We start from the raw sequence: 25101 nt of genomic DNA on the forward strand, positions 1-25101 counted from the left end.
CGTTGTGTTTTGATTTTCAGATAACTCCTCCACCGTCGTTACCTGAGCCGCTGAAAGAGATGTTCAAACAACAAGAGGTGGTCCGGATGAAACTCCGACTGCAGCACAGCATCGAGAGGGTACGAAGTGGATTTAGACTCTTAACGCACGCCTGCAGGAAGTTCGGACTCACGTTCCTGACCGAACTTCTGTTCTTCTTCCAGGAAAAGCTGATTGTTTCAAACGAGCAGGAGGTCCTACGAGTCCATTACCGGGCAGCGAGAACACTAGCCAATCAGACACTACCTTTCAGTGCCTGTACTGTCCTGTTGGACGCAGAAGTCTACAACATGCCTCAAGATGTCCAGGTTAGGAACACGAAGCTAGGAGACGGAGGTTTCCTACACGCCGGTGAGCTTTAGATGATCTAAACGTTTGCATTTTGTTTTCTAGAACGATGATGGTAAAACGTCCGTGAGAGACCGATTCAACGCCCGGCAGTTCATGTCCTGGTTACAGGACGTCGACGACAAGTTCGACAAACTGAAGGTAAGTTTTGTTTCTCAAATAAGGATCTGACGTTTTGAGCAGTTTTTTTTTCTCCCCATTTTGCTGACATTTAAGTCGAGGTTGAGGCGATCGCGCCGAATCGTGTCTGATTTTTGGATCCTCTTGATCGTTTTGTTTTAGTTTTTCTCTCCATCCCACGTTGTTTTCACCAATTCTTTTTTAGGTTCATAATTGTAGTCAAGGCACAAATGGCTAAGAAACCATTTTTAGCTGAATGGCGTTAACAGCCCGCGTTTTTCCCCCCCAGACGTGTCTCCTGATGAGGCAGCAACACGAGGCAGCTGCTCTGAACGCAGTGCAGCGTCTGGAGTGGCAGCTCAAGCTGCAGGAGCTGGACCCGGCCACCTACAAGTCCACCAGCATCTTCGAGATCCCCGAGTTCTACATCCCGCTCGTGGAGGTCAATGACGACTTTGACCTCACCCCGATATGAGCTGTGGGGCCGACACGGCTCGCCCAGAAACAGGAAAAAAGCACTTAGAATGTGGCGCTTACTCAAAGGAGCACTTATTTAGAAAGAGACGACGTTCACTCCCGAGCTCTTGGGGATAGGAGGACAACGGGGGGGCGGACGGAGATCACGCCAGGGTCACACAGCGGAAAGATTTAAACTGTTTTCAGTGACTGTTCATATATTGTGTACAGACTGTGCTCTTAATTTTTAACTTATTTTATACATAAAACAATGTGCATTTGTAAATAGTCATGTAATTATTGTTTCAAACTTGTAAAAAAAACAAAATTCATAGATATTTTGATTGTAAACTTATTGTCTGTTTTAATGGACCAAAGTTGTTTTTTATATTGAGTGTCCTCTTCGTTCGTGATGTTCTGGTTGTTGTTGTGTTCTCTTCTTTTTTTGAAAACCGTTTCTTCCTTCCTCATCTGGAGCTCCACACCGCAGCTGGCTGGTGTTTCTGACTTTGGCAATTAAATGCTGTGCATGCGTTGCGATGTTTGTACTTTTTTCCTTAAAACCTGAATTGTGGACTTAACTGTGAGGTTTTCTGACGTGTTCCAGCTTCTATTTTATTTCTTTTCCTCCCCAGCATTGTCTCCTTTGCGACCTCACCCTTCGTGTGTTCTTCACTGAGTCTCGCACACATTAAAGTCTGTTGTTGCTTCCAGAAGAAACCAGAAAAAAACTTTTACAGTTTCAATGTGAGATCACAACAAATCCTATTTTTTCAACATAATGCCTTTTGAACGATAGTTCTAAAAAAATGTCTATTTTAATATTTACTTGTTACATGACTTGTATATAATTGAATAAATTTTATTTGTTGTGAAATTACATTTTGGTTCGTGTGAGTTCTTCATTTTGACTTGAATGTGTCTCCTCCACCAGTAGGAGGTGCTATTGGTGACAGAAGCGCAAAGCTCCATTAAATGTCCTTATTTTAATTATTAAAACACTGAAAACAAGAGAAAATAGTTACAATATTAATTTATTATGAAATAGTAAAGATGATAAATATTAGGAATTATTGTGACATTCCTTTTTCTACATTCTACAATTATTACATTAGGATTGTAATAATTATTCCAGATGTTTTAAGGCATCTCTAAAGTAGACTTGTATTTAAGTATATTTGTCACGAATTCATTTTTCAATAAATACAAATTTTCTAAAATATTGAAACTTGATTTTAGTTCTCCATCTTAAAAAGATTCAAAGAAACATTTAAACTCAATTTTTTAAAATGCACACGTGAGAATTAAAAAGTACTCAATTAGGTCATTTTTATTTTTAAATGTTTAAATAAAATGACATACTCAGTAATATGTTGTTCAATTAAAAACAGTAAGCGTATCTGAAGAAAATCAAACCTTAAATTAGTTTATTTAAACGTAGCTGTCTCCCTACACGTTTTACACATTAAACCAATTTGTTTTATTTCATAAATTTAATGATTTACTTAGACTGATTTGTAACTAATTAATCACTAAATCAGCTCTTTTAAACAAACTTGTTTTGTATTTTTCTGCATTCCCCTTGAAAAACGACCCAAACTGACTGTTAGCCCGTCTCCCCCTGCCTCCCCCTGAGTCTGATTAAAATGCTAATTTGCCTCCTCTTCCTCCCCTCGGGCCGGAGGAGGAGCCCCTGCGGAGCTGTAATTGGCCCCTCGGAGCCTCTCCGTGTCGGCTACAAACGTATGTACAGTCTATGGCTACAAATGAGCGCGGAGGGTCGCTCCTCAGCGGGGAGTCCGATCAGCTTCACAGCTTCCGAGTCGGCCTTTCTCACCTATGAGCTCACCCACAGAGCCGCTGATGGGCGGGGGTCAAGGGGGGAGGAGGGGGTGGAAAAGAGGCAAATAAAACCACGCTCACGTGCTGGAGCGGATTTTATGCAGATCTGCAGCGTATTTTGAGTTTTTGCTCCAAGAAGCCCCCCCCCCCCCCCCTCTCTCTCTCTCTCTCTCTCTCTCTCTCTCTCTCTCTCTCTCTCTCTCCTTCCCCTTCCTCCCCCTGGGTGAGTCAGGCTCCCTCAGACCTGAGGACCGGTGTTTTCCTCCACAGAGCCGAGCTGGGAAAAATGGAGCTTGTGCCTTTAAGGCGCCCGACTGCCTGTCGCTTTGTGCTGCGGAGAGACTGACGCCCTGTGGACACAGTGGACACTTGAGCGGTGGCAGGAACCCCATCCTGGAGAAGTTCAAAGAGAAAGCACAAGTCGGTCCTTTGGAGAACAGAGACGCTGAACGGCTGTGAAACCGCGCTGTGGTGAGTTTTCCAACACCTCATCTCTTTGTTTCCTCGCTGCGTTTGTTTCTCTAAGCGCGAGAGAGCAAAAAGGAACGAGAGACGAGGGCTTAAAGAAACGCGCAGAGGAATGAGGCAGCTAATGTTCCTCACATGTTTCCTCTCCCTCATGTGAAGCAGGGAGGCAGAAGAGAGGAGCAGAGTTTGATGAAACCGGTAGAAAATGGGTGAAGGGGGCTGATGTTGCCAGATGTTTTGAATGAAATCTGACTGCAGGCCTTTTTAGAATGTTAACTTTGCATGACAGAACTGTGATTTCCATGATGTTTGCAATTAGATTTAATACATTTTGAGTACTTTGGATTAGAAATAAGCCAAACAGGTGAGTGTTTGTAACTGCACCTCCTGTCACTCTCCCTCTGAGATTTATTCCTCTTTTCCAGTTGGAAGGTGGTGACCCGTCAGGATGAGGCCTGGTCAGCTGATCCTCCCCGTCACAGCAGCTCTCCTCTTCCTCCTGTCAGGGCTGTCTCTGACCTCTGGGTGCAACAAAGCCCTCTGTGCCAGCGACGTCAGCAAGTGTCTCATCCAGGTAACTCTGCATCCTTCACAACCACGCCAAATCCACCCCACTTGGGAGGCAAGTGTGGGTTCTGTGGTTCTGGTCTCAGCTGGATGATGCAATCAGATCCTGAGTGTAGTGATGAAAGCAGGAAAAGTGCAGCCGAGTTCAAGCTTTTTTCCCCCTTTTCCAGCTGTTTCATATATACAGACACTGTTGATATCCCCGACAGGAACACAACGGAGGAGCGGGAGAGCCTCCGATCCCACTTTATTGCTTTTTCCAAATAAAACCTCACATTAAGTTTCTTTCTTCAGCTTTCAGCCCAGAACAAAGACGGGATCTGTTTGGGAAGAATGTCGATGAATTCCTCTGATAAGCAAGGAAACGTTGGAACAAATAGTTGTTTTCCAGAAAGCAGAGATGATTATTTCACCTGAGCTGCTGTTAGAATTACAGCTCTGGTTGTCTGGGAGCTTTTTTCCTATAGCTCTGACTTTTCATCTGGGACTTTTCCCAGATGTCACTTTTCCCCTTTCCCATCCACAGCCGTTTTGCACTTGCGGAGCGGGAAGAAGTCCCATTAGCATCCTTAAAGAACAGTCTTTACCTGAGGTGTGTTTCACTTGCATGACCTCAGCCACAGTAATCCGTGGGGATGTTTTTAGCAGGTAAAAGGATCCTCTCACTGGGATGTTTGCAGTTTTTCATGCTAATGAATACTTTGTTTGAAGGTGAGATATGCAAGCTTCAGATTAAATCAGCATTCAGCTGAACCAGAAACATGAATGCACCTTTGTACCAAAAACACACCTGGAGATAAAAAAAACAAACATATCCAGCGTGGTTCTAGTTTCTGTATAAATACAAAAGCTCTTTGATCTAATGCAAAGCTCAACGATCAAAGCATTTGCCACAAATTAAAGCTAATTGCTGTACATTTTGTTGGCTGGTTACCCATCTCAGATCCCTTTCCTTTCAAAAAAGTCAAAGAGGGATGTAGTCTTTGTTTACGATCTGTAAGCCGAAGGGTTGCCAAGTGTACGCTGGTAAACGCTGCTGAGCCGGCAGCATGTATTTGGTGTATTTCGACACCATCCAGAAAAAGGCATCAGGGTTGTGAATGGTGTGTTAGCCAGTAACAGGAGCGGCCCAGTTGTTGTTGTACCCTTAAAGAGCAAGTCACCCCCAAATCAACTGCTTTTTTCTGATAAACTATATAAATGCATGTCTAATCGTGCTGCAGACACGTGTAGGCAATAGTTTTGCACTTAAGTGTATTTTAGTTTAAATTTTAAATTTTCTGCCTAAAACTGTCAGTGTTGTGCCGTTGTCAGATAAATACTCTGCACTTCATTTGAATTTAAATCTGCCATCGCTATTGGCTAGGACACATGTGTCAGACACAAGGCCCGTGGGCCAGATGCGGCCAGCGGAGCATTTTTATGTGGCCCGCGAGATAAATATCAAAAATATATTAAAACTGACCCACTGGCTGATTTTACCGCAAAGACTACAACTCCCATGATGCTTTGCGGCATTAGCGCGGAGCCGAAGCGCCCCTCCTTTGTGTTTTTTCCAGCGTCTGCTGCCAGTGTCTGCAGCTCCGCTGTCTCAGACAAACTAAACACTCCTCTCACTCAACGCAGAGTTCACTCAGCTATTTTCCGACGTTGAAGCCCAGAAACGGAGGTTTTAACCGCTCAGTAATGTGTTCATGACTGAAAGAGAAAGTTTTCCAACTAATGTCCAGACAGAGCTGATATAACTCCAGCGAGCAGCGACACGCTCAAACCAGCACGGCTCTGTTGTTGCTGTTGTTGTGTTTCCTCCCCGACACACAACAACGTGGTCAAGCTGCTCAGACATGTTCATCAGCACAAACCTATGTGAGCACCTGTTGTCATCTAATGTTGTCATTATTATGATGAAGATGAACAAAACAACAGGAGTCTCCTCCTCAGCTCAGATCAACCCCATGATGCAGGTATCTGGCTGGAACAGGTGAGCATCACAGTAAACCAGTGGAGCAAACTGAGCTTTAAATATTTAGGTTTTCTGCTCATTTTCTGCTCCAAAACATGAAAGTTAACGGGTGAGATATTCCATTTTCATTTAAGATAAAATTATATTTTTATTTTGTTGTTGGCCCGTGAGAAAAGATTTAACCTACAGTAAAACACGAACTGGAAAGGCTGCAGATAGATGAATAGAATAGAAAATCCCTTTATTGTTCCTCAGTGGGGAAAGCTAGACGTCACAGCAGCGATGACACTTATTACAGGAGAAAAAAGGAAGAATAAAAAATAAGAAAAATGAATAAACAACAAGAAAACATAAATCCTGTATAGATTTTAAAAATGCTCATTAAGTAATGAATACCACTGATGTGTTTTTATTTAAAACTGACTTGCTTGTGTGTAATTTGGTTATTCCACATTCAGTGTTAATGCAAAAGTAAGTTTGTTTCCAAATTAAAAGGTTCAAAATTGCATATATGTTGATAAAGAAAATGTGCATATTTGCCGTCACTTTTTCAAAAAATATTAAGTTTGGCCCTCGACTCCGTCCCAGAGTTTCATTTCAGCCCCAGTGTGAATTTGAGTTTGACGCCCCTGGGCTAAGAGGTACTCTAGAACATTAGCTGGTACCATATGATGTCACAATGTCATTGAGAGCCTGTGGGTGTGTCCGAATCCACGGGTAGGATGTTTACGAGTATGGGTCCTCGCCGGTCTAGCAAGGTCGGTTCCTTGCGAGACCGCTAAGACCGGAACCCAGCGGCTCTGAATTCGGACAGGATAGCCTTCACTTCTACGGTGGCCCGTAAGTACCATCACAACCGTGGCGGCAGCTACATGTAAAGGAAAAATGGTAAAGCAAGCGAAATTCGAGCAGGAATATTAAGGAGCTAGAGCAGCTTCCCGTCCACCAGCAGCGTTTGTTCACAACCGTTTTCAGGTAAAGTAACTTTGTTTATTCTAGAAGCTTTCAGGACTTACATGTTGACGTTAGATGGTTTCATGTATGTTTTAAGCTACATAATGAACTTGTTAAACGTACACAACACATTACTACAGAGTATTATCATGTAGGTAATTAATATAAACCAAATGCATTATAAATGTTGAATGCAGTAGGATGTTTTCTAATGTAAATTGGACCTTAGAACTTCTTATTTAGCATCAAATGGGGGTAAATGCTTTTAAAAACAGGCTTATTAATAAAATAGCATTGAAGTATTTTCAATGTGCATGTGTTTATTCAACTTAAGCCTAATAATGATTAGATCTGTCTTATAAATGTAAATTCTCTGTAGTTTTTATTTAACTATTCCCTGCTGCTTTTCTTTAAACTGAACAGAACCAGTGTACTGCAGGTTGTTTTGTTTTACGTTTTTCAATAAAAAACAAACTCTTATTTAATCTATTACAGGTCAGCATGCACTATTCTGCACATCTGCCTCTGTGCTGGTGAAGTTGTGGGTCTGCAGGATGAGCCTGAGGAAGATGTGTGTGGAGGAGGTCAGTGGTGCTCTGTCCTGCAGGAGGTACCAGCAAACCACCACTATTGTTAATAGGCAAGTCATTTATGTAGAACCTCCATTAAAATCAACACTGTGGTTTTATTTGCTGAAGAGTCACATATGTTATACCAGTGGATCCATAAACCATCTCCTCATTTCATATTTCTGAATACATCTTAGAGATGCAACAGCCATCATCTGAGCCAGCCCAGCAGGCCCTGTAGATGGAGGATGGAGTGGACAGTGAGAGGAAGCGTCCCAAAGCTCTCTCTGCAGACCGTCCTGTATGATGTTCCTCTGGCCAGAAACGTCCAGCCACGGGTCTGCTCCAGCCCTCCATCCAAGTCTGGATCCTCCTGCAGATCCAGCTGCACTGTTAAATACTTCCTGCTCACTCAGTTTAAATAAATGATCCAGGAAGAGTCACTCAGGTTCATCCTGCTTTAACTGTACATAACTGGTCCATACTGGTTTTGATCTGTAAATAATTGTAATGTATTATAATCTTGTCTCCTTACCATCTTTTCATTTTCTGTTCATGTAACATGTTCAAAAACATATTTAATAATAAAACTGGTGATAAAATCAATAACCAGAAAGAGTTATCAGTTAGTATTTGTTTTATTAAATGTGTTCAAATATCAAACAGCTAATTAACATTAACATGATGACAGTAGAAGGCCTCTCTCCCAGGATGACCACCAGGTAAAGCCTCTCCTGACCCTGGACACCTGCAGTCCTACAGAGAAAATCAGATCACAGGTGACAAAAAGGCAATAAACACATTTTTACATTCATCCACGTGAGAAGATAAAAATTAATTTTTACTTAATTAAAACGTTTCAGTTGTGTAAATCCCTGAATGTAAAACTACTTTTCACAGCAGAACACAGAAGAACTTCTGTGGTTGTGTGTAAACAGCTTCACTCTTCACCTCTAAGCTCAATAAAAATGCTTCTTTGCTCTGTTGTCCTTAAAACAAATGACAAGTTTAATTCGCTACACACACACACACACACACACACACGGCAATAACTGGGACCTGCGAAACAAACTCGTTCTGGCTGATTTCTGCGTAAAATGTCATTTAAAAAACAAATATACAAACAAAAAAATGTCTGTAAACTGAACCGCTTTAAGCTTTTTGGGTTTCTACGGCTAGCTCTTAACAAACTTACGTTTAAAACTTCGTAGCTCTCCCCATTTTCTCTTCCTGTTGAAAATCCACAGCCGGCGTGCAAAGCATGCTGGGATAGCCTTGTTCTGTGAGGATACAACATACCTGTCCTCGAAATGTGGGTGGAGCGAGGACGCGAGAATGAGTATTCTTGGAATTCGGACAGTACTCGTCGCTGCGCTGTGACGTCATCAACCCCAAAATGCACTCTTACAAGCATCCTTCCCGTGGATTCGGACACACTCTGTGTGTGTGTGTGTGTTTGTTTGTTAGAGGCTCCGCCCTCTCGGTCTGCTAGGCATGGCATTTGTTGCATTTTTCAAACAGGAAGCAGAGTTATACTCTGGTAGGAGGTGGCTTGCTCTTTAAGAAGCCCACAGCATCTTTGATTTTACTTTAATATCAGGTGAAGAAGACTGGAGACTAGCATTGAGCTAACAATGCTAACATTTAATTAGCGTTTATCAACAACTGGATATTACAGTGAAATGTGTTTAACTTACTGTGTGACTCGTCTTCGCTCATCTTCTAGAATCTTCTGGCGCTAATCCGTAACTGGCAACATCCACGAAACGTATGACCGGGGGACGGGTATGTCGCTGACAGTAGACTCGTTTGTTTTGACACACTGACTGCTGTGCCCAAATTTAACCAAAGGCTGCCATTCATACTCCACATACCTCTAAATCTAAATATCTATACTTAAACCTTTTATTTGTTTATTTTTAAAATTTCTGATTAAGCTCAAAAGTTACCGGTTCTTTATGTAAAAACAGATGTTTCTTCTGATTTTTGGCAATGGTGAGTTCAGGGACCGTAACCATCTTCCAGATAATTTAATATTTTTTTGCTGTTTTGCAGTGATGTGTTGACATACTACAAAAAACAAATGATATATTTAATCACCACAACTAACTGACCAAATCATGCTAAATGGCGGCCGAGTTTGATCACCGATACCTGCTTCTGCTATTCTTCACAATTAAGCACCGAACTAGTGGATGAGGCTTTGAACACATCATTTCCAAAATGCCATAAAATGTTTTTGACACTTTCTGGCTCATAGAATCTTGCTAAAGCATTAAATCATGTTAACAATAATATATCTTCCACATTTGTAATTGTCAAGTCACTCATATATTAAAACATGGTTTTGGTTACTTGTAGTTGTGTGAAATAAATGAGTCGGATCAGGAAGTCGGTATCAGCCTTCAGCGCTAAAATAAGTGCATCTCTACTGATAATTTCACATTTAAACAGAACTGATTCGTGATGGATAGGTGTTCGATTCTTTAAAATGGTTCTACAATTATAATTTTCATTTTGTTAAATAATTAGACATTTTTATTAATATGCAAAAGAAAAAAATTATAATTAGTAAGAAATTAAAGAAAGGCTGATTGAGTTGTTTTCCACATCAGAAGTTGACCTTGAAATTCCAGTTCTGCACACTCTGAGCTTAAAAAGGTGAACTAAACAGATTTTTTGCCACATTTTTCTGTTTTTGATGTTTTTCTTAACCACTCCTCCCTCCTGGTGTTTTGTTTTATTCTGGCTTCATTCTTTTCTCAGCCTTGGTTGTCCTGCCTGCATGCCTTTACTTTCAGGTGGATTATTTCACTTAATGAATCCGTTTTTGGAATCTGCAGCCCCCGCGACCCCATCGACACCAACTTGCTAGCTGTCAGATACGAGAGCGACGGTGTTGTGAGGGAGAAACGGTTCTGTAGAGGCTGCTTGTCGTTAGCGAGATCTGCTCGCCTTTTTTACGCTCTGCCGACATCTCATCTCATTTGTCTGAATTCTCTAAAACCCCCAAGGGTGGAAGAATGGGGGTGGGTGGGGGGGTGTAAGGTCAAGAGGACGTGTGTGTGTAGGAGGTGGTTGGCTGGAGGGAAATACACGTTTAGGAACCTGAGACCCGTGCAGAGAAGCCAGCTCTGTCCTGACTGGCTGGGTGGGGCAGTACATTTCAAAACTAAACACACACGCACACATGCACAGCAACAGGACGAGGCAGCACACATTCACTTTCCTACTTTCCTAAGTGCTTTTCTTTTCAACTGCAGCTGTTGAGGTTTGACTGATTGTAGGGGTTTCCACTTGAGAGCACGAAGAGCCAAATCAGACCTCTTTAAGATAACCTCATCCATCTCAGCGGGGAAATTACTGCTGGAAGGTTACAACTACCGCTTGTTCCTATTAGTCTGTCCATTTGTTTTTCACTTGTTTAGTTTCTAAGACGTCAGAGGAGGGCCAGTGACCCATTTAAAACCCAAAGTCTTAATTTTCCGACTGCATTTTTCACCTCAAAATAAGTAAAGAATAAACAGCCAAAATAGAATTTGGTAGAATAAATGAAACATTGACTTTTACTAAAATTGATGTTTTTATATCAAAAGCAAATTTTTTTTGCTCTTTTTGCAATTTACAGAGTTGTCGTAGAATTTCTGTCATGTTTAGCAATAATTATGGGAAACACGGTTAGCAGAAAGGTCATGTTAGGTCACTGTGCATAAAAGAAACAGGCTCGGTCCAAATTTAATATGTTCCAAAGCAGAGTCAATGATTTATAAAGTGCTGGTTCTGCCAATATTCAGCTTGATCTGCTTTAATGGTGATCAACCAAAAAAATCCAACTTTTCTCTTTGCCTGTGAATGCATCATCACTAATTGCTAATCCATCGTGGACTGTGGGAGTTTTTAACCCCAGAATCATAATTTTCATGATGAGCAGTATCAAAGAAGAAAATATGAAATAATAAATCTGATATATGTAGTTTATTTTTTAATCTGATCTGTAAATCTGAGAATCAGAAGTCCGTATCAACCTTTAAAACCAGAGTCAGGGCATTTCTGGTGATTTCATCAGAATATGATTAGAATTGTGTTTTTCTCAGATTTAATGCAAAAAGTTGACTATGATCAACAAACACATGCACAAAATAATACACTCATTGGCTTAACCCACAGAGTGCTACAGAGACACAGCCTACAATCTAGACCAGGGCTATTCAGTTCCAGGCCTCGAGGGCCGATATCCAGCATGTTTTAATTTTAACCCTGTTTTAACACACCTGATTTCAATCTGCAGGTGATTAACAGGCTTCTGCAGAGCCTGATGAGCTGCTGTACAGGTGACTCAACCACTGAATCCGGTGTGTTGGACAAGGGAAACCACTAAAACGTGCTGGAGACCGGCCCTTGAGAACTTGAATAGCCATGATCTAGACCGTCATTTGCCGAAGCTAAATAACTGTGCTTTGCGTCACAGTCTAGTAATGCTCCAGTGGAACCTCCGGAGCTTCAGCGAGGGATGTGGCTGGCCGATCACAGCCTGTTAATTTAGAAAGAAAACTGTATTTTTGTAGGCGGGATGTTACTATAAAAACAAAGATGGCCACTGCTTGTTTGAAACGGCTTTGACTTCAACTTTGGACGATTTAAACGTTGGCTTTTATTTGAGTCAAGAGCAGATAGAGGTATTTTAGTTAGTTTACAAATAGGATGTATTTGTGTCTTGTTTGACGGACAGTGGCGGACAATCTTTGACACGTGTAGCAACATGCACTTCAAGTTGTTTGTTATCCAATAGCATGTGGAGACGGTTTGAAAGACAACTGTAGATCCCACCCCAAGCCATCAATGGATCGTGGCCAGAATATATTCACATATACAGGATGGCTTGCTAGGCTAACGGAGATGGCAACATGGGGATTAAAGTCCTAAAACTCAAATACAGCCTGAGTTAAAATGACTTTGTTAGTGGTCAATAATGTTAGATTGATTTAATTTAAATAAAGATAAATGCAAATATACCTTCAGTTGATGTGTAACTGGGGACTATTTTAGGATAAATCAGTTCAAATGTCATTTTGCATGCATCATTATTCTTGAGACATGAGCTCAGTTCCTAAAATAAACTTTTCTTTAGATGGAAAACTTTTAGGCATGTAAATTTGTATTTTTCTTAAATTTTTGTTGAGTCATGCTACAGCTAAGCTAGCCTTCTCCATGTCTCCACTAGTTTTCTGTGTGAAATATGACTTGCATGTTTTGGCTCCCAGACAGCTGTTTCGTTTTTCTTCAAAACGCCACCTCGGAGAGTCGTAATTATTCACGGCACCAGATCCTGATCGGGATTTCTGGGGGGGATCGAGAGGCCGGTGATTAAGTGAGCTGTGTGGTTTTTGAAATCCCTCACTGGTGAGTCATGTGAGGCTTTTATCATTACTGGGACTGTTTACGTCCTGCAAGGAAGTATAAAGGAACCGTGGGGAGACAAAAAGGAGGGTGATTGAGAAGAAGAGAAGAAACTAAAAAAGGGGGAAACGTGAGAAGAAAGGAAGAAAGTGTGCCGCTTGTTAAGGGGGAGCAGAAGGGTTCTGTTCTCCAGGTGTTTTCCTCCCCTTCTGTTCCTCCCCCATCGTCGTGACCTTGACGTGAAGGAATGTGCTCCCTGTTCTGTGTCAGGAGGGAAGAGAGGGGAGGAAAAGGAGCAGTCACTTTTTAACTCTACCGTCAGTTTTACTTGGTCTCCTTTCGTAACATTTGCAAGCCTCCGAGGCACAGAAGTGAACTTGTTTTGATGTGTTTGAAGCTAGAATCTGTGCTGAAGCAACATAACAGCAACAAACCCTTTTATTTATAAAGAATGCAATACGTCTTTTCTTTCTGAAACTCTCTGGCATCCAGATTTCTTATGAACTTTCTTACTGTAGATAGCACTTTGAATGGCCTCTGTTTGAAGAAACAGAGATTATTTAGGATCTAACAGGTGGTGTAGACCAAAGGGATCACGTGTTGCATTCTGGGACGTGACATGACCTCAAGAGTGTAACCAAACCATAGAAACAAACCGTTAATTGCAAGGAAGAAGCAGAGTTGGGAGAAAGAAAGTGTTAAATCCCAAAAAGGATGCAGAATATACAGGGACACGCCGAATAGGGAAGCCGTGGACCAGTATATGAACAAAAGTAGCTGTGTTGTGTTTAAGTGTTCCCACATTAGCCTACCTTTTTGTGTATGTGGCCTATATAGGAAAGAAACGATCTATTTAAAAAATATGTACACCATCTGTAACTCACCTGAATGAAAATGCAGAGAATACACTCATCAGCTTCCAACATGGCGGCCGCGTCAGGGACGACGACACAAGTCCAAGCCCATTAGATTTGGGGTGTTTCTCAATGCCAAGGAACCTTGCCTTGATGTCTTGGCCCCGCCTAGGAGATGCGTCATCGGGAGCCGCCAAGACGTGTTCCAATGTTCATGTCCTACCGAGGTGTGTGTTGTCCATTTGTTAGCCGTTTAGCTAGCTGATCGAGGATGCACGGGAGATGTCTTGTAGCCTTGCCTTGGTCAAAAATTTCCCAGAATACACCACGGTATTATCAAAAGGACGGCGGATCAGAAGTCGGCAGCTACTTCGGGGACAATTTTCAAGTTTAAAAGTAAGACAACTAATTTAAAATGTTTTTTTCAGATCCAAAGAAGTTATATGGTTGGTTAGTTGCTTAGTGGTTGCAGCTTCGGTGGCTAGCGGGTAGTAACTCACTTATATTTTTTATCTAATAAATATATACACAATTTAAAAAGTAAAAGGCTCATTATATATTTATATTGAAATTAATACATATAAAATATAACATCATCTCCCGTGTCACATGACGTTACGTGACCGCCGTGGAAGCTGCGGTCAACGTGATGCAAGTCTGTTCCATTTAACCGTTTTCTTTGACCAAGGAAGGACAGTGTCCTCGTAAGCAAGGCGCCTGGCCTCGCAAGACATCACCTCACAAGGCCTGGCGCCTTGACATTGAGAAACACCCGAAGTGATATTACTATAAACCAGTGGTGCTTAGAGGATTCAGCCTAATTTATACTTGTCCGTCTGCATCGGTGCGGAAACGCACTCGCTTCTGTCGGTGCAAGAGCTCTCGGTGGGCTCGTAGAGGGTGACGACGGAGACAGTAAGTGTCCAAAAGTTCGTTCATTGTAATAATGTCGATTTGACCTGAACTCATCCGTTTTTTATGTTTCTCATATCTTAAATAAATCCTCATTTCTGTTTATCCATGAGGTCAGAACTCACACCTGGGGTTCATCTTCATGTACCAGAGTAGCTGTGGCCGTAGGAACGTGACTGATTTAATGTGATCTAAACTTATTATATTACCAGCTTTCAAGTTGGCCATTATGGATTTTAAGGTAAAGGTTGGCGTTCCAAGTTCTGACTTCAAGGAGATTCTTGGTTGATTTAGACTTTTCCGAGCATAAATGGAATGCATTAGATGTTCCATACGGTTTACCTTTGTGCAGACTAGACACATAAAGAATCAACTCTTCCTTTAAAATTTAGCTTCACTGTAGTTCCACTGACTCACCGTGACTGATAAACTGTAATTATCCTGGATTTGGCCCCTCAGACCTTCATCTTTTCCACTGTGCTCATAGAATAAAACTATTGAAGTTCTTTGAAGGTAAACGTGTTGAGACCTGCTCTGTTCTAGGCTTTTTCTGTTTTCTTTCTCCCTTGCCGTCTCCGAGGACACCTGACTTTCTTTGATGGATGCCACACATGCCACGTGGAGCTTACCGTTGTCTCGTAATGACCCGTGTCCTGTAGTAGTTACTGTACTAGCTGCAAACCAGTACTGCTGAGGATTTAATGGTTAGTTTCCTGTTTGAACTGCTTGTCCACACTTTGTCTGCTGTGATTTTTTTTTATCTCTGAATCACAAACCAAGGTCTTTTTTTAGTTGATAATAGATATTGACCATGTTGTTGAAGGGGTTCCCTTGGGACTGACGAGTGAACAGCTAGTTCAAATGAGCTGAAAAACCTCCCTGAGATGCCATACTGTTGAATTCCAGGTGGACTTGAACCCTGGATGCACAGGAAGTGCTATTAAAACACAGGAATAATCACAGAATTCTATATAAATTACCATCCATCAGTTTCCCACAAAAACTTCAGGAGTAAACCCGAGCAACACTGCCTGGAAAACCTCCAGGAGGCACCCTAGTTTGACCTTTTGAACCTCCTCAGCTGACACCCGATGAGGAGCAGCAGCTCTGCTTCGACCTCCTTCCCGGTTGATTTAACTCACTGATCCTGTCTGGTTTAAAAGCTATTTCACCAAACAGAGGCTGTTCTGAAACATGAACATGGATGACATGAGTTTGTGAGTCCTCACTGCTTTTATCGCGTCCTATCTGATGATAAAAGCGATGAGGACTCCTGCACAGCTTCTGGCTTCGCTCTGCTGATCTTCGGATCCGTGTGTTTTCCCTGCAGGAGCTTTGCCAGTGCCGTCCGTCGGATGGGAACTGTTCCTGCTGCAAAGACTGCATGCTGTGCCTGGGAACTCTCTGGGAGGAGTGTTGCGACTGCGTGGGTGAGTTTGGCTACTCCTTTATTAGCAACATGTTTTAAAGAAGATTAAAAACGCATCTGAATCAACACAAACATGAACAAACTAGCTGTTCGTCAAAGAGGATATTAAAGGAACGCCGTTACCAGGAAGTAGCCACATGTGGACAGGAAGTGGAGGGATTAGGTTGGTGAAAAGGTTGGAGGAAAGATGAGATGCAAATGGCATCTGCTTTAATGCACATTGACCTTTCACCTCTGACTGAGGTGTTTTTTAATGCTTTCTATTTGTTTTTTTGTTGTATCTATTTTAGCTTTTTCTACTTCGTGTATTTTTTTGCATAAAATTTGTGTCTTTCATGTCTTTTTGTTCTTGATTAGTGGTTGTTTGACATCTTTCACCATTTTGTACCACTTATTTAAAGTTCTCATTTTTAATGATTTGATTGACTTTTAAAGTAAAAAAAAACTTCCTTCAGATGTTAAAATCAGTAATTCTGCCCAAATCTGTGTTCTCGTTAGTTTTCATCTAGATACTTTTGTCCAAAGTTTGGAAGAGAAACAGAAACATTTTGCAAACTTGTCAAAAACTGCTCATAAAAGTGATTTAAAATAGGCTAAAAGAAGGATTTTTACTCATGTGTTCCAGTTAACATGCTTTGTTTGCTCAAACTGAAATTCGGCCACGTTGATGAGTCTTAATTTACAATTTGATTATTTAAATCTTTTAAAGTTTACATTTTTTGTGCATGTTTACGTAAATGCGCACCACTTTATCTTGAATTAAACTCTCCTTTAGCAACGTCTGGGCTAAAGTTAACTGCTTATCTTTGGATTTATTATAAGACATTTTTCTAGTTATTATAATAATTCTTTTTAAAGTGATTAATCAGATTTTTTTGTGTAGTTTGTAGTTTTACCATGCTCAGGTAGAGCTCCCTGTGATAAAATACCAGTATCTAACATCTTGGTTACAATGGCGACTGTTGTCATGGTGACGTGATTTCTGTCAGACTCCTGGTAGACCAAAACCACCATCATGGTGGAGTAAAAATGCACCGGACACACGTGGAAAGTTTGTTCCTACAGAAACGAATCTAATTCTCCGAGGATCTGCTCCCATCCGACTCTGGAAGTGTGTCCCGTGTTCTCAGATCGACTTTGACGGACAGAAATTGCTCATCTTGCTGACAGGATGGCTTTATTAACGTGCTTTCATGTGGAACACAATAACATGAATCAGAGTGCTGAACTCGCTGCTGCACAGATGTTAGTGCTCTTTGTTTTGTTTTTTACGGCACGCCGAGGATAAACTGGCTCCTAGCAAGTATCCCGCATGTGTTCATTTTTAAAAGTCATGTTCAGTTTAAGTTTCCACTTAAAACAGGCTATCTGTGCCAAACGCAGACTGCTTTGAAGTGTGTATCTGTGAGTGATTAACGGAGCGGCGGGGACAGTTTGGGTTTTAAAACGAAGGGAGGAGGAGGAGGAGGCACCCATGAGAAGGTTTTATCTAAAACAGCTGCTCTGGCTCCACTTGGAGCATCGGTTTGTAATCCAAAGCCCGTGTCAAACTCCCGTTAAATTATTTACTCATTAGCTGTAATTCACCTCAACTCATTTAAAGGTTTGGAGATCATGTCTGAGGATGTGGGGACTTAGTCAACTGTGTGTGAAGATTAAATGGACTGTTGAAAAGAACTTAATTGAGACTTTTGACAGTTGTGTGGTTGGAAAACTGCCCAAAAAACCGATATAACATCCTGGTCTCATCCTCTCCTGCCAGGGATGTGCAACCCTAGGAACTACAGTGACTCCCCTGCCACGTCAAAGAGCACGGTGGAGGAGCTCCACCGCCCCATCCCGTCGCTGTTCCGCGCTCTCACCGAGGGCGACGCGCCCATAAACATGATGGTGGTGACCTTCCCTGTGGCGGAGGAACTCTCGCATCACGAGAACCTGGTTTCCTTCCTGGAGTCGCTGGACAGTCAGCAGCAGAACGTGTCTGTGCCCGGCAACAGCATCCACACTAGCTTCGACGCTCAAGGTGACAATCAGATAGGTATTGGAGTGGGACGAGTTTGGGGTTCGAAATTGTCTGAGTGAAACTTAATTATTGAACCCCTAAAATCAGATTAATTCAAAGGTGTGGAACACTGAAAACGTTAGATTATGCATATAACCACTGTTCCCTGAAGGAGAGGAACGAGGCACAACGAAGGTACTATGGGACATCACGCCCTCGTGTGGCCTGGCCGAAGACACATTTAATCACACCTGTAAGGCAAATGAAAGTGATGCTGCGTGGAGGCCCCGCCCTCCACTTATAAGCGACCGTGTCACTGTCATTCCTCAGTTCGATAGCCGCTCTTCACCGAGGTGGGCTGTGAATGGGGCAGCCCTGCATTGTACCTTGTTCCTCTCCTTCAGGGAACAGTGGTGATATGCATAACCTAACCTAACGTTCCCTTTCAGTCGATTCACTCGGTACAACGAAGGTACAATGGGACTTATCGAAACGCCCCATGAGCAGCTGTCAAACCTGGCCTGAGATTGCAACCTAAGATGGCAAGTCAGATCCAGCAGAGACAACCGCAGGGGCCACCGAAGGGGCCAAAACATCCAAGTGGTAAAACCTCACAAAGGTGTGGGGTGTAGCCCAGCTTGCAGCTGAGCAAATGTCACCAACTGAAACACCTTTAAACAGCGCCCAAGAAGCAGCCACGCCTCTAGTAGAGTCCCTGGCCCCTAGGGGCAGCTGAGAGCCAGTGACGCTGTAACACAGGGAAATGGCCTCCACAATCCAATGAGAAAGTCTTTGCTTCGACAAAGCTTTACCCCTGGAGGGTTTGGCAAAACACACAAACAGTTGGTCTGTTTTCCTGATACTCCGAGTGCGAACCGGGCACAGACAATGCAGTCTTCTCTGCTCCTCAGAGGCAAAAGGAGGACTACTGAAGCCCGAAAGCCCTATGGTCATGGAACCGTAGTTGAGCGAGATGAACTTAGACAAATACGTAGCATTCGGATGCAGAGTGACCCTAGCTCCATCTGATGGCATTTTCAGACAGGAAGGGTGATCTGAAAGAGCATGAAGGTCTCCCACCCTTTTAGCCTATACAAGCGTTAAGAGCAGAGCTGTCTTATAAGACAGAAGCTTCATACTGATCGATTCAATAGGCTCAAATGGGGGACCACACAGGGCCTCCAGCACCAAAGCGAGGCCCCAAGAAGGGAACTCTTGGGGCCTCAATCTAATAACGGGTCTCAGTCTGCGAACCGCTTTCATGAACCGAACGGCTAAAGGGTGAGCGCCAGGAGAAACTCCATTAAAGGATTCATGGCAAGCCAAAATGGCTGCCAGGTAGACCTTTAAAGCGGAGAATGACAAGCCCTTGTCCAGCAGATCCTGTAGAAACGACAGAATGTCCACAATGGAGCTCTGTGAGGGAACTACTGACCTGCTCAGACACCACACTTCAAAAGCCTTCCACTTATAGGCATATAAGACCTTTAGCTAACAGGTTGGACCTGTCAGTAAGCAGGCCTGCAGCTTCCACAGATGTGGGCGAGGGTGCAGCACTTCCCCTTGTGGCTGTGACAGAAGGTCCTGTCTGATGGGGAGCTTCCATGGGGGGGCTATCATCAGACTGATGATCTCCGGGTACCAAGACTTTGTGGGCCACAGAGGGGCCCACCAAAATCAGAGACGTGCTCGATTTGCGCACTCTCTCCAGTACTGCTGGAATCCGTTCCACCGGCAGAAAAGCGTAGAGGAGAACGTTGGCCCAAGGGTGCGCCAGAGCATTCGACCCCATTGGAGCAGTCTGATCTGTCAGGGAAAAGAACAGGGGACAGTGTGTGTTTGTGCTTGACGCGAACAGATCCACTACTGCTCTGCCGAACCTCAGCCAGATCTGGGACACCACCTCGGGGTGGAGCCTCCATTCCTTTGTCAGAGGTCCGCCCCTGGAGAGCAAGTCTGCCCCATGGTTGAGGTACATGGGGACATAAGCTGCTCTGAGAGACAGGAGATTCAGATTGCACCAGGGCAGCAATGTGTGGGTCAGATTCAGTAGAGGAAGAGAGCGTGCTCCTCCCTGTCTGTTTACATATGACACCACAATTGTGTTGTCTGTGCGCACCAGCACATGTTGTCCTCTCAGGTGATGACTGAAGTGTTTCAGGGCCAGAAACACAGTGGAACCTTGACTGGGTCGAGGACCATACCCCCCTCACCGCTAAATCCCCAAACAGAGTCCCCCAGCCTCTGAGGGAAGCGTCTGTGGTCACCACTATGCGTTCTGGCACCCTCCCGATAGGGGAACCCTGGTAGAACAGCCCTGGTTCTCTCCATGGGAGGAGAGCTACCATGCAGGCTCTGGTGACCGTCAACCTCCGGCGGAGATGACGTGAAGGATGGAGATGATGAGAGCGGAGCCAACGCTGGAAATGTTGATTTTTAACAGTCCGAGAGGCACCACGGCTATGGAGGAAGCCATCATCCCCAGCAGCTGTAGAGCTGTGCGTAGTGTCGGTCTGGCTCCCAGCTGAAAGCGCGCTAAGCAACCGCGTAGCGCGGCTATTCGCTGGTCCGAGAGACGCACTCTGCTTGACCGAGAGTACATTTCCAGACCAAGGAAGGAGAAACTCTGACTCGGAACTAGAGAACTCTTTCTGTAGTTCACGGAAAACCCCAGGGCTTGAACATGGGAAAGTACCCGTGCAGTGTGAGCTTCTGCCTGTGTTCGGGAACTCGCTACTAGAGCCCAGTCGTCTAGGTGAGCGAGGATCCGGATGCCCTCCTCCCTGAGAGGGGCTAGTGCGGCTTCCACACATTTGAAAAGGTGCGGGGCGTTAGAGCTAACCCAAACTGCAGAACCATGTACTCGTAGGCCTTCCCTTTGAAAGCAAAGCACAGAAACCGCCTGTGATCAGGGTGGATTCCCACATGGAAATAAGCATCTGTGAGATCGATCGTAGTAAACCAATCTCCGGGACTGACTGTGTCCAGTAGCTGTTTGAGTGTTAGCATTTTGAACCTGTACGTGTGCAGATACTTGTTTAACACACGCAGATCCAAAATTGGGCGAAGTCCGCGCACAACAAAGTAATGGCTGTACCAACCTTTGTGTCCGCGACAGGGACCGCTAGAATTGCTCCTTTCAACAGTAGAGTCTGAATTTCCTCCTGTAACACGACCGCAGCGTTGGTATTTACACACGTCTGCACAATAGAGGTAAATACGGGTGGTTTGACCAGGAACTGCAGTCGGTAACCCATGGCAACCGTGCGCTCGACCCAGGGGGACACTGCGCATGCTCGTCAGAGGTGAAGTTTCACAGAGAGGCAACCGCTCAGCGCCCTGGTGGGGGAGCTGCTGCCCTCTAGTGGAACAGGAGGCTTTCTGAACATCATGTCTGCCACCGGAGGAAAGCTGCTGTCCTCCGGCAGAGCGGGAGAACACAGCTTTAACCGCTCCCACAGAGGCCGATTGCAGACAGGATTTGATGTGAAAATTGAGCTGTCGTTCACCAGCGGAGCGGGTTGACGCAGCTTTATGGGGCCAATTTGAGAAGCATTGTTGAGACACATTGCATCCACACATTGTCGAGTGCAAACAGCAGTCTTTATTACATTTGTGTTTTTGTAAGCAGTACAACTCTTGCCCCCTGGGGGAGGTAAACAAAGTCTCTTTGGACTGTGGGGTTGAACCGTAGCTGAACCGGTCCATTTCAACCATGGAAAACTGGGTTTTTGTAGCCCAACAGGGTCCAAAAGCCGAACAAGGTGGGTCCCGGGATCAAGATGACTGGGGTTTCTTCTTGCGGCTCACAGAGCGTTTCTGTGAGTCCCCAGGAGGGCCTTTACGCCAGACGGAGTGGCAAGGAGGGAAAGACGGGGTCCGAGCTGGGACCGAGCCCTTTGCTGCCGCTGGAGAGGCTGTCCTCTGAGGTGGAGGAGGAGAGGTCAGGTTCTTCCTGTCAGACCCAGGTGCCGTGCGCCACCCTTCCCGCCTGGGGATGATGGAGTGTAGCGCCTCAGTCTGTTTCCGCTGGGCCTCGAACTTCGTCTGAATAGCGTTGAGGGACTGTCCAAACAGACCACTGAACCGGCTTTCCGTGAAGCGACGTCCGACACGGTGCTCATTACGAGACACACAACAGAGTGAAGTGGAGAAGCTGAAGAGCCACAAAACATGGCGCTCGGTGGGCTGGAATGCTAGCCAGAAGGCAGTAGAGTCCAGTCAGCGAGCGGTTAAGCTATCTTTCAATAGCACAGCTAGTTCTCAGATGTGTTCTCAGCGAGGTGAAGAGCGTAAGAACTGAGCAATGACAGTGACGCAGTCGCTTATAAGTGGAGGGCGAGGCCTCCACGCAGCGTCACTTTCATTTGCCTTACAGGCATGATTAAATGTGTCTTCAGCCAGGCGACAAGAGGGCGTGATGTCCCATAGTACCTTCGTTGTACCGAGTGAATTGACTGAAAGGGAACCCATTTTTAAATTGATTGTTTCTTATTATAATCGGTCACTCTGAGTTTTTCATGCAGGCGGACCATGAAAATAGTCTCCTGCACCTATCTCCTGAATTAGCTTCTGATAGAAGATAGATGGTGAAACTCTAGATTAGAAAATTCTGACAGATCTGCGTCACACTGTTACTTAGCATTCATAAAATCACCCATCTTGACTCATGACGCGGAAGGCTGTTGTTGGTTTAGCGCCGAGGAAACAGCAGAGAACGTCTCGGCTAGTAGAAGCTAACCGTTAGTATTAGCAGCTCCACCACACCGCAAAACTCCTCCAGGCTTGTGTTATTTGTGGAAATAAAACATCAACTTTGCAAGTCAGTGATAGTCATGTTGCTGTTATCCAATCCAGGGCGAGGTGTCCAAATATCAGGAAATAAGACTTCAAATTTTGCGTCTGAAGCTCAGTTGGGATTTGGGTCACTGCTAGTTCCTGGAAATGGTGCACCGGTATATTCAAAATGTATACAAAATTTATTTTCTGTCAAAACTAAAACCTCTAATAACTAAAAGACACGTCAAATTTCAGATATTATGGTTGTAAAAGAAGTGTCAAGGAGGAAAAAGTGGCCAGTCTTTCTGTTTTTGAACAAAACCTCATATTGATTTGAAGCTCTTTATCGTGGCTTCTGTTAAAATCACAGCTGTAATAAAGTTTTTGAGGAAGTGAATTAGCATGAGAAAACGCACGCTTTGAAGATGAGCCATGATAGTACGCAGTTTTCTGCTCATGCCAGGTTCTTTACGGGGTTTTTTTTTTTTTCGTATAGATTTATGAACGCCGGCTTTGACCCGCAGTAATAAAATTCTGGAACATGCAGCAGTTGGATTTTCATCCTTTTGAGTCACTGCCAAAAACAGTTTTCTTTTAAGGAAACCAGTATCATGGAGGATATTTTTCTGTCTTTTTCCCCTCTATTTGTGGCTGTTTTTTGGTTCTTTAAAAAGCAGAGCTGCTGAGAGTAAAACTAAAACGATCCCACAGAGCCGAGCCGTTAACTCTTCACACCCAACGTCGCCGCGGCGGACTCTTCTCACTCTCTAAGTAAAAGTAGAAACGTTAAGGGTTAAGGGCAATTACCTGCTCTTGTAAAACCCTGTTGTGACTCACTTTGCGTGCCTCTTTCTTCCAGAAAACATGTGCACGGTGGTCTACTTTGATGACTGCGTGTCCATTCGCCAGTGTAAACTCTACTGTGAGTCAATGGGAGGATCAAAGTACCGCTGGTTTCACAATGCCTGCTGCCAGTGCATCGGGCCGGAGTGTGTGGACTATGGCAGCAAGGCTGTCAAATGTTTGAACTGTCTGTTCTGAAGGGTGGGAACATGTTGGTACCAAATGTCTGGGCTGCACCAGAGGACTGAGGACCGAGGACCCCGCCGCTGTTACACGTTAGCCTTCCTCCCCTATTCACCCCTGCAAACTGTTTTCACTCTGCTGTTTCACTGTATATTTTTAGACCATAGATTTTTACTAGAGGTGTATATGAGTAATGTATTTTTGCATTTATGATCTGCTAAATCTCAATCTTGTGGCCAAATAAACCAAAAGTAATTTGGTGACATTAAACGTTTTGTTACATTTTAAAATGCTTCTTGATGTTTTTTGTGTTCGACGCGACTCAGTTTGTAACACTTGTCTTTCCGAGGTGCCTCTCTAAACTTAGTGTTTCCCAAGTCAGGAAACGCATCATTTCCTGGGGAAACAGAGTTGTTATTATTCCACTCTGGTCCACAGGTGTTCAGCTCTCAATGGCCATCTCATGTGAGCCAAGAGGAAAACATTTACCGATGCCAATCTCTCACCGCTGCACACAAATGCTCTTTGTAGTGCCAGCCCATTTTCAAAAGCAGCAGGGTGCCCTATCACTGATTATGTTCCCAATTGGCAAGCAACAGCAGTTTGCACAGACTTGTCTTGCAGGCGCACAATGAGACCTTGTTTGTCTATTTTTTTGGTGTGTGATATTGTATCCTGACCTCATTTCACCACTGCAGCTGTGGTTTGGTGCAGACGGTGCCAGCAGAGATCATCAGAGGACTAATTTGTTTCATATGTCTGGATGACCAACAGCTCAGAGTCCAACCGCAGCGTTTGGGAGACTACACGTGATCCAAAATAGCAAGTGGTTTCACTGAATTTAGATTTTCGCTGCTGCTCAGAACACTGTTTGACAGTTTCTCCCCATGCAAGGGATTAAATAACACAGGAGTGTGGTTGGGATTAAAATAATACCACAACCTAAATATCCTCCAGACATTTTTTAGCCCAGGAGTACACGACTGTACAGACGTCACGCCTCATCCAGCCACTTGGAAAACACCTGTAATGTAATTTAATTCAAAAGTCATAAATGCAACTTTTGTGAGGATTCAAGTTTTGCAAAGTGGAACATAAGCATGAGCACAAATTTTTGGAAAACAATTAGCATCTTTACGGTTTCTTGATGAAAATATGAAAAGACCATTTGCTCAAAGAAACACAAGCTTCACACAAACTAAATATGTTCTATTGCTGCTGCTGCCTCCTCTTTGTCTGAAATTATATCAGTAATTAGGCTGTTGTTCCAGTCAGTAGTGGTAAAGATAGAGCTGAAATCATGTCTGTTTCCAACCTTCACCTGTAGTCCTTGGATTTAAATCATGGCTAAAACGATAAGACAGATACACACGTCT

At 43.7% G+C, this 25101-nt stretch overlaps 2 protein-coding genes across 4 annotated transcripts in view; both read left to right on the forward strand.

The window, feature by feature from the left end:
• ankrd12 (ankyrin repeat domain 12) overlaps positions 1-1195 on the forward strand; it is a 59175-nt gene extending 57980 nt beyond the window's left edge. For all 3 annotated transcript variants that reach the window (XM_015956227.3, XM_015956228.3, XM_015956229.3), the window contains 4 exons: positions 21-119; positions 204-347; positions 433-528; positions 797-1195. In XM_015956227.3, the coding sequence (XP_015811713.1) occupies positions 21-119; positions 204-347; positions 433-528; positions 797-982 (525 nt within the window). In that variant the 3' untranslated portion in view covers positions 983-1195. The remainder of the gene's footprint in view (positions 1-20; positions 120-203; positions 348-432; positions 529-796) is intronic.
• Positions 1196-3084: 1889 nt separating this feature from the next.
• twsg1a (twisted gastrulation BMP signaling modulator 1a) lies at positions 3085-24015 on the forward strand. The gene is made up of 5 exons (XM_015956235.3): positions 3085-3276; positions 3699-3847; positions 15820-15919; positions 17681-17941; positions 23559-24015. Exons 2-5 carry the CDS (start codon positions 3722-3724, stop codon positions 23738-23740), a joined length of 669 nt encoding a protein of 222 aa, XP_015811721.1. The 5' UTR covers positions 3085-3276; positions 3699-3721; the 3' UTR covers positions 23741-24015.
• The last annotated feature ends 1086 nt before the right edge of the window (positions 24016-25101 follow it).

The sequence above is a fragment of the Nothobranchius furzeri genome, chromosome 11 (genome assembly GCF_043380555.1).
Source record: "Nothobranchius furzeri strain GRZ-AD chromosome 11, NfurGRZ-RIMD1, whole genome shotgun sequence".
NCBI lineage: Eukaryota > Metazoa > Chordata > Actinopteri > Cyprinodontiformes > Nothobranchiidae > Nothobranchius > Nothobranchius furzeri.

Excerpts from the sequence above, each read along its gene's own strand:
- twsg1a (XM_015956235.3), top strand. The coding sequence starts at position 3,722 with ATGAGGCCTGGTCAGCTGATCCTCCCCGTCACAGCAGCTCTCCTCTTC. Across the intron at positions 3,848-15,819 it reads TCAGCAAGTGTCTCATCCAG|GAGCTTTGCCAGTGCCGTCC; the intron begins GTAACTCTGCAT and ends TTTTCCCTGCAG. Across the intron at positions 17,942-23,558 it reads CACTAGCTTCGACGCTCAAG|AAAACATGTGCACGGTGGTC; the intron begins GTGACAATCAGA and ends TCTTTCTTCCAG.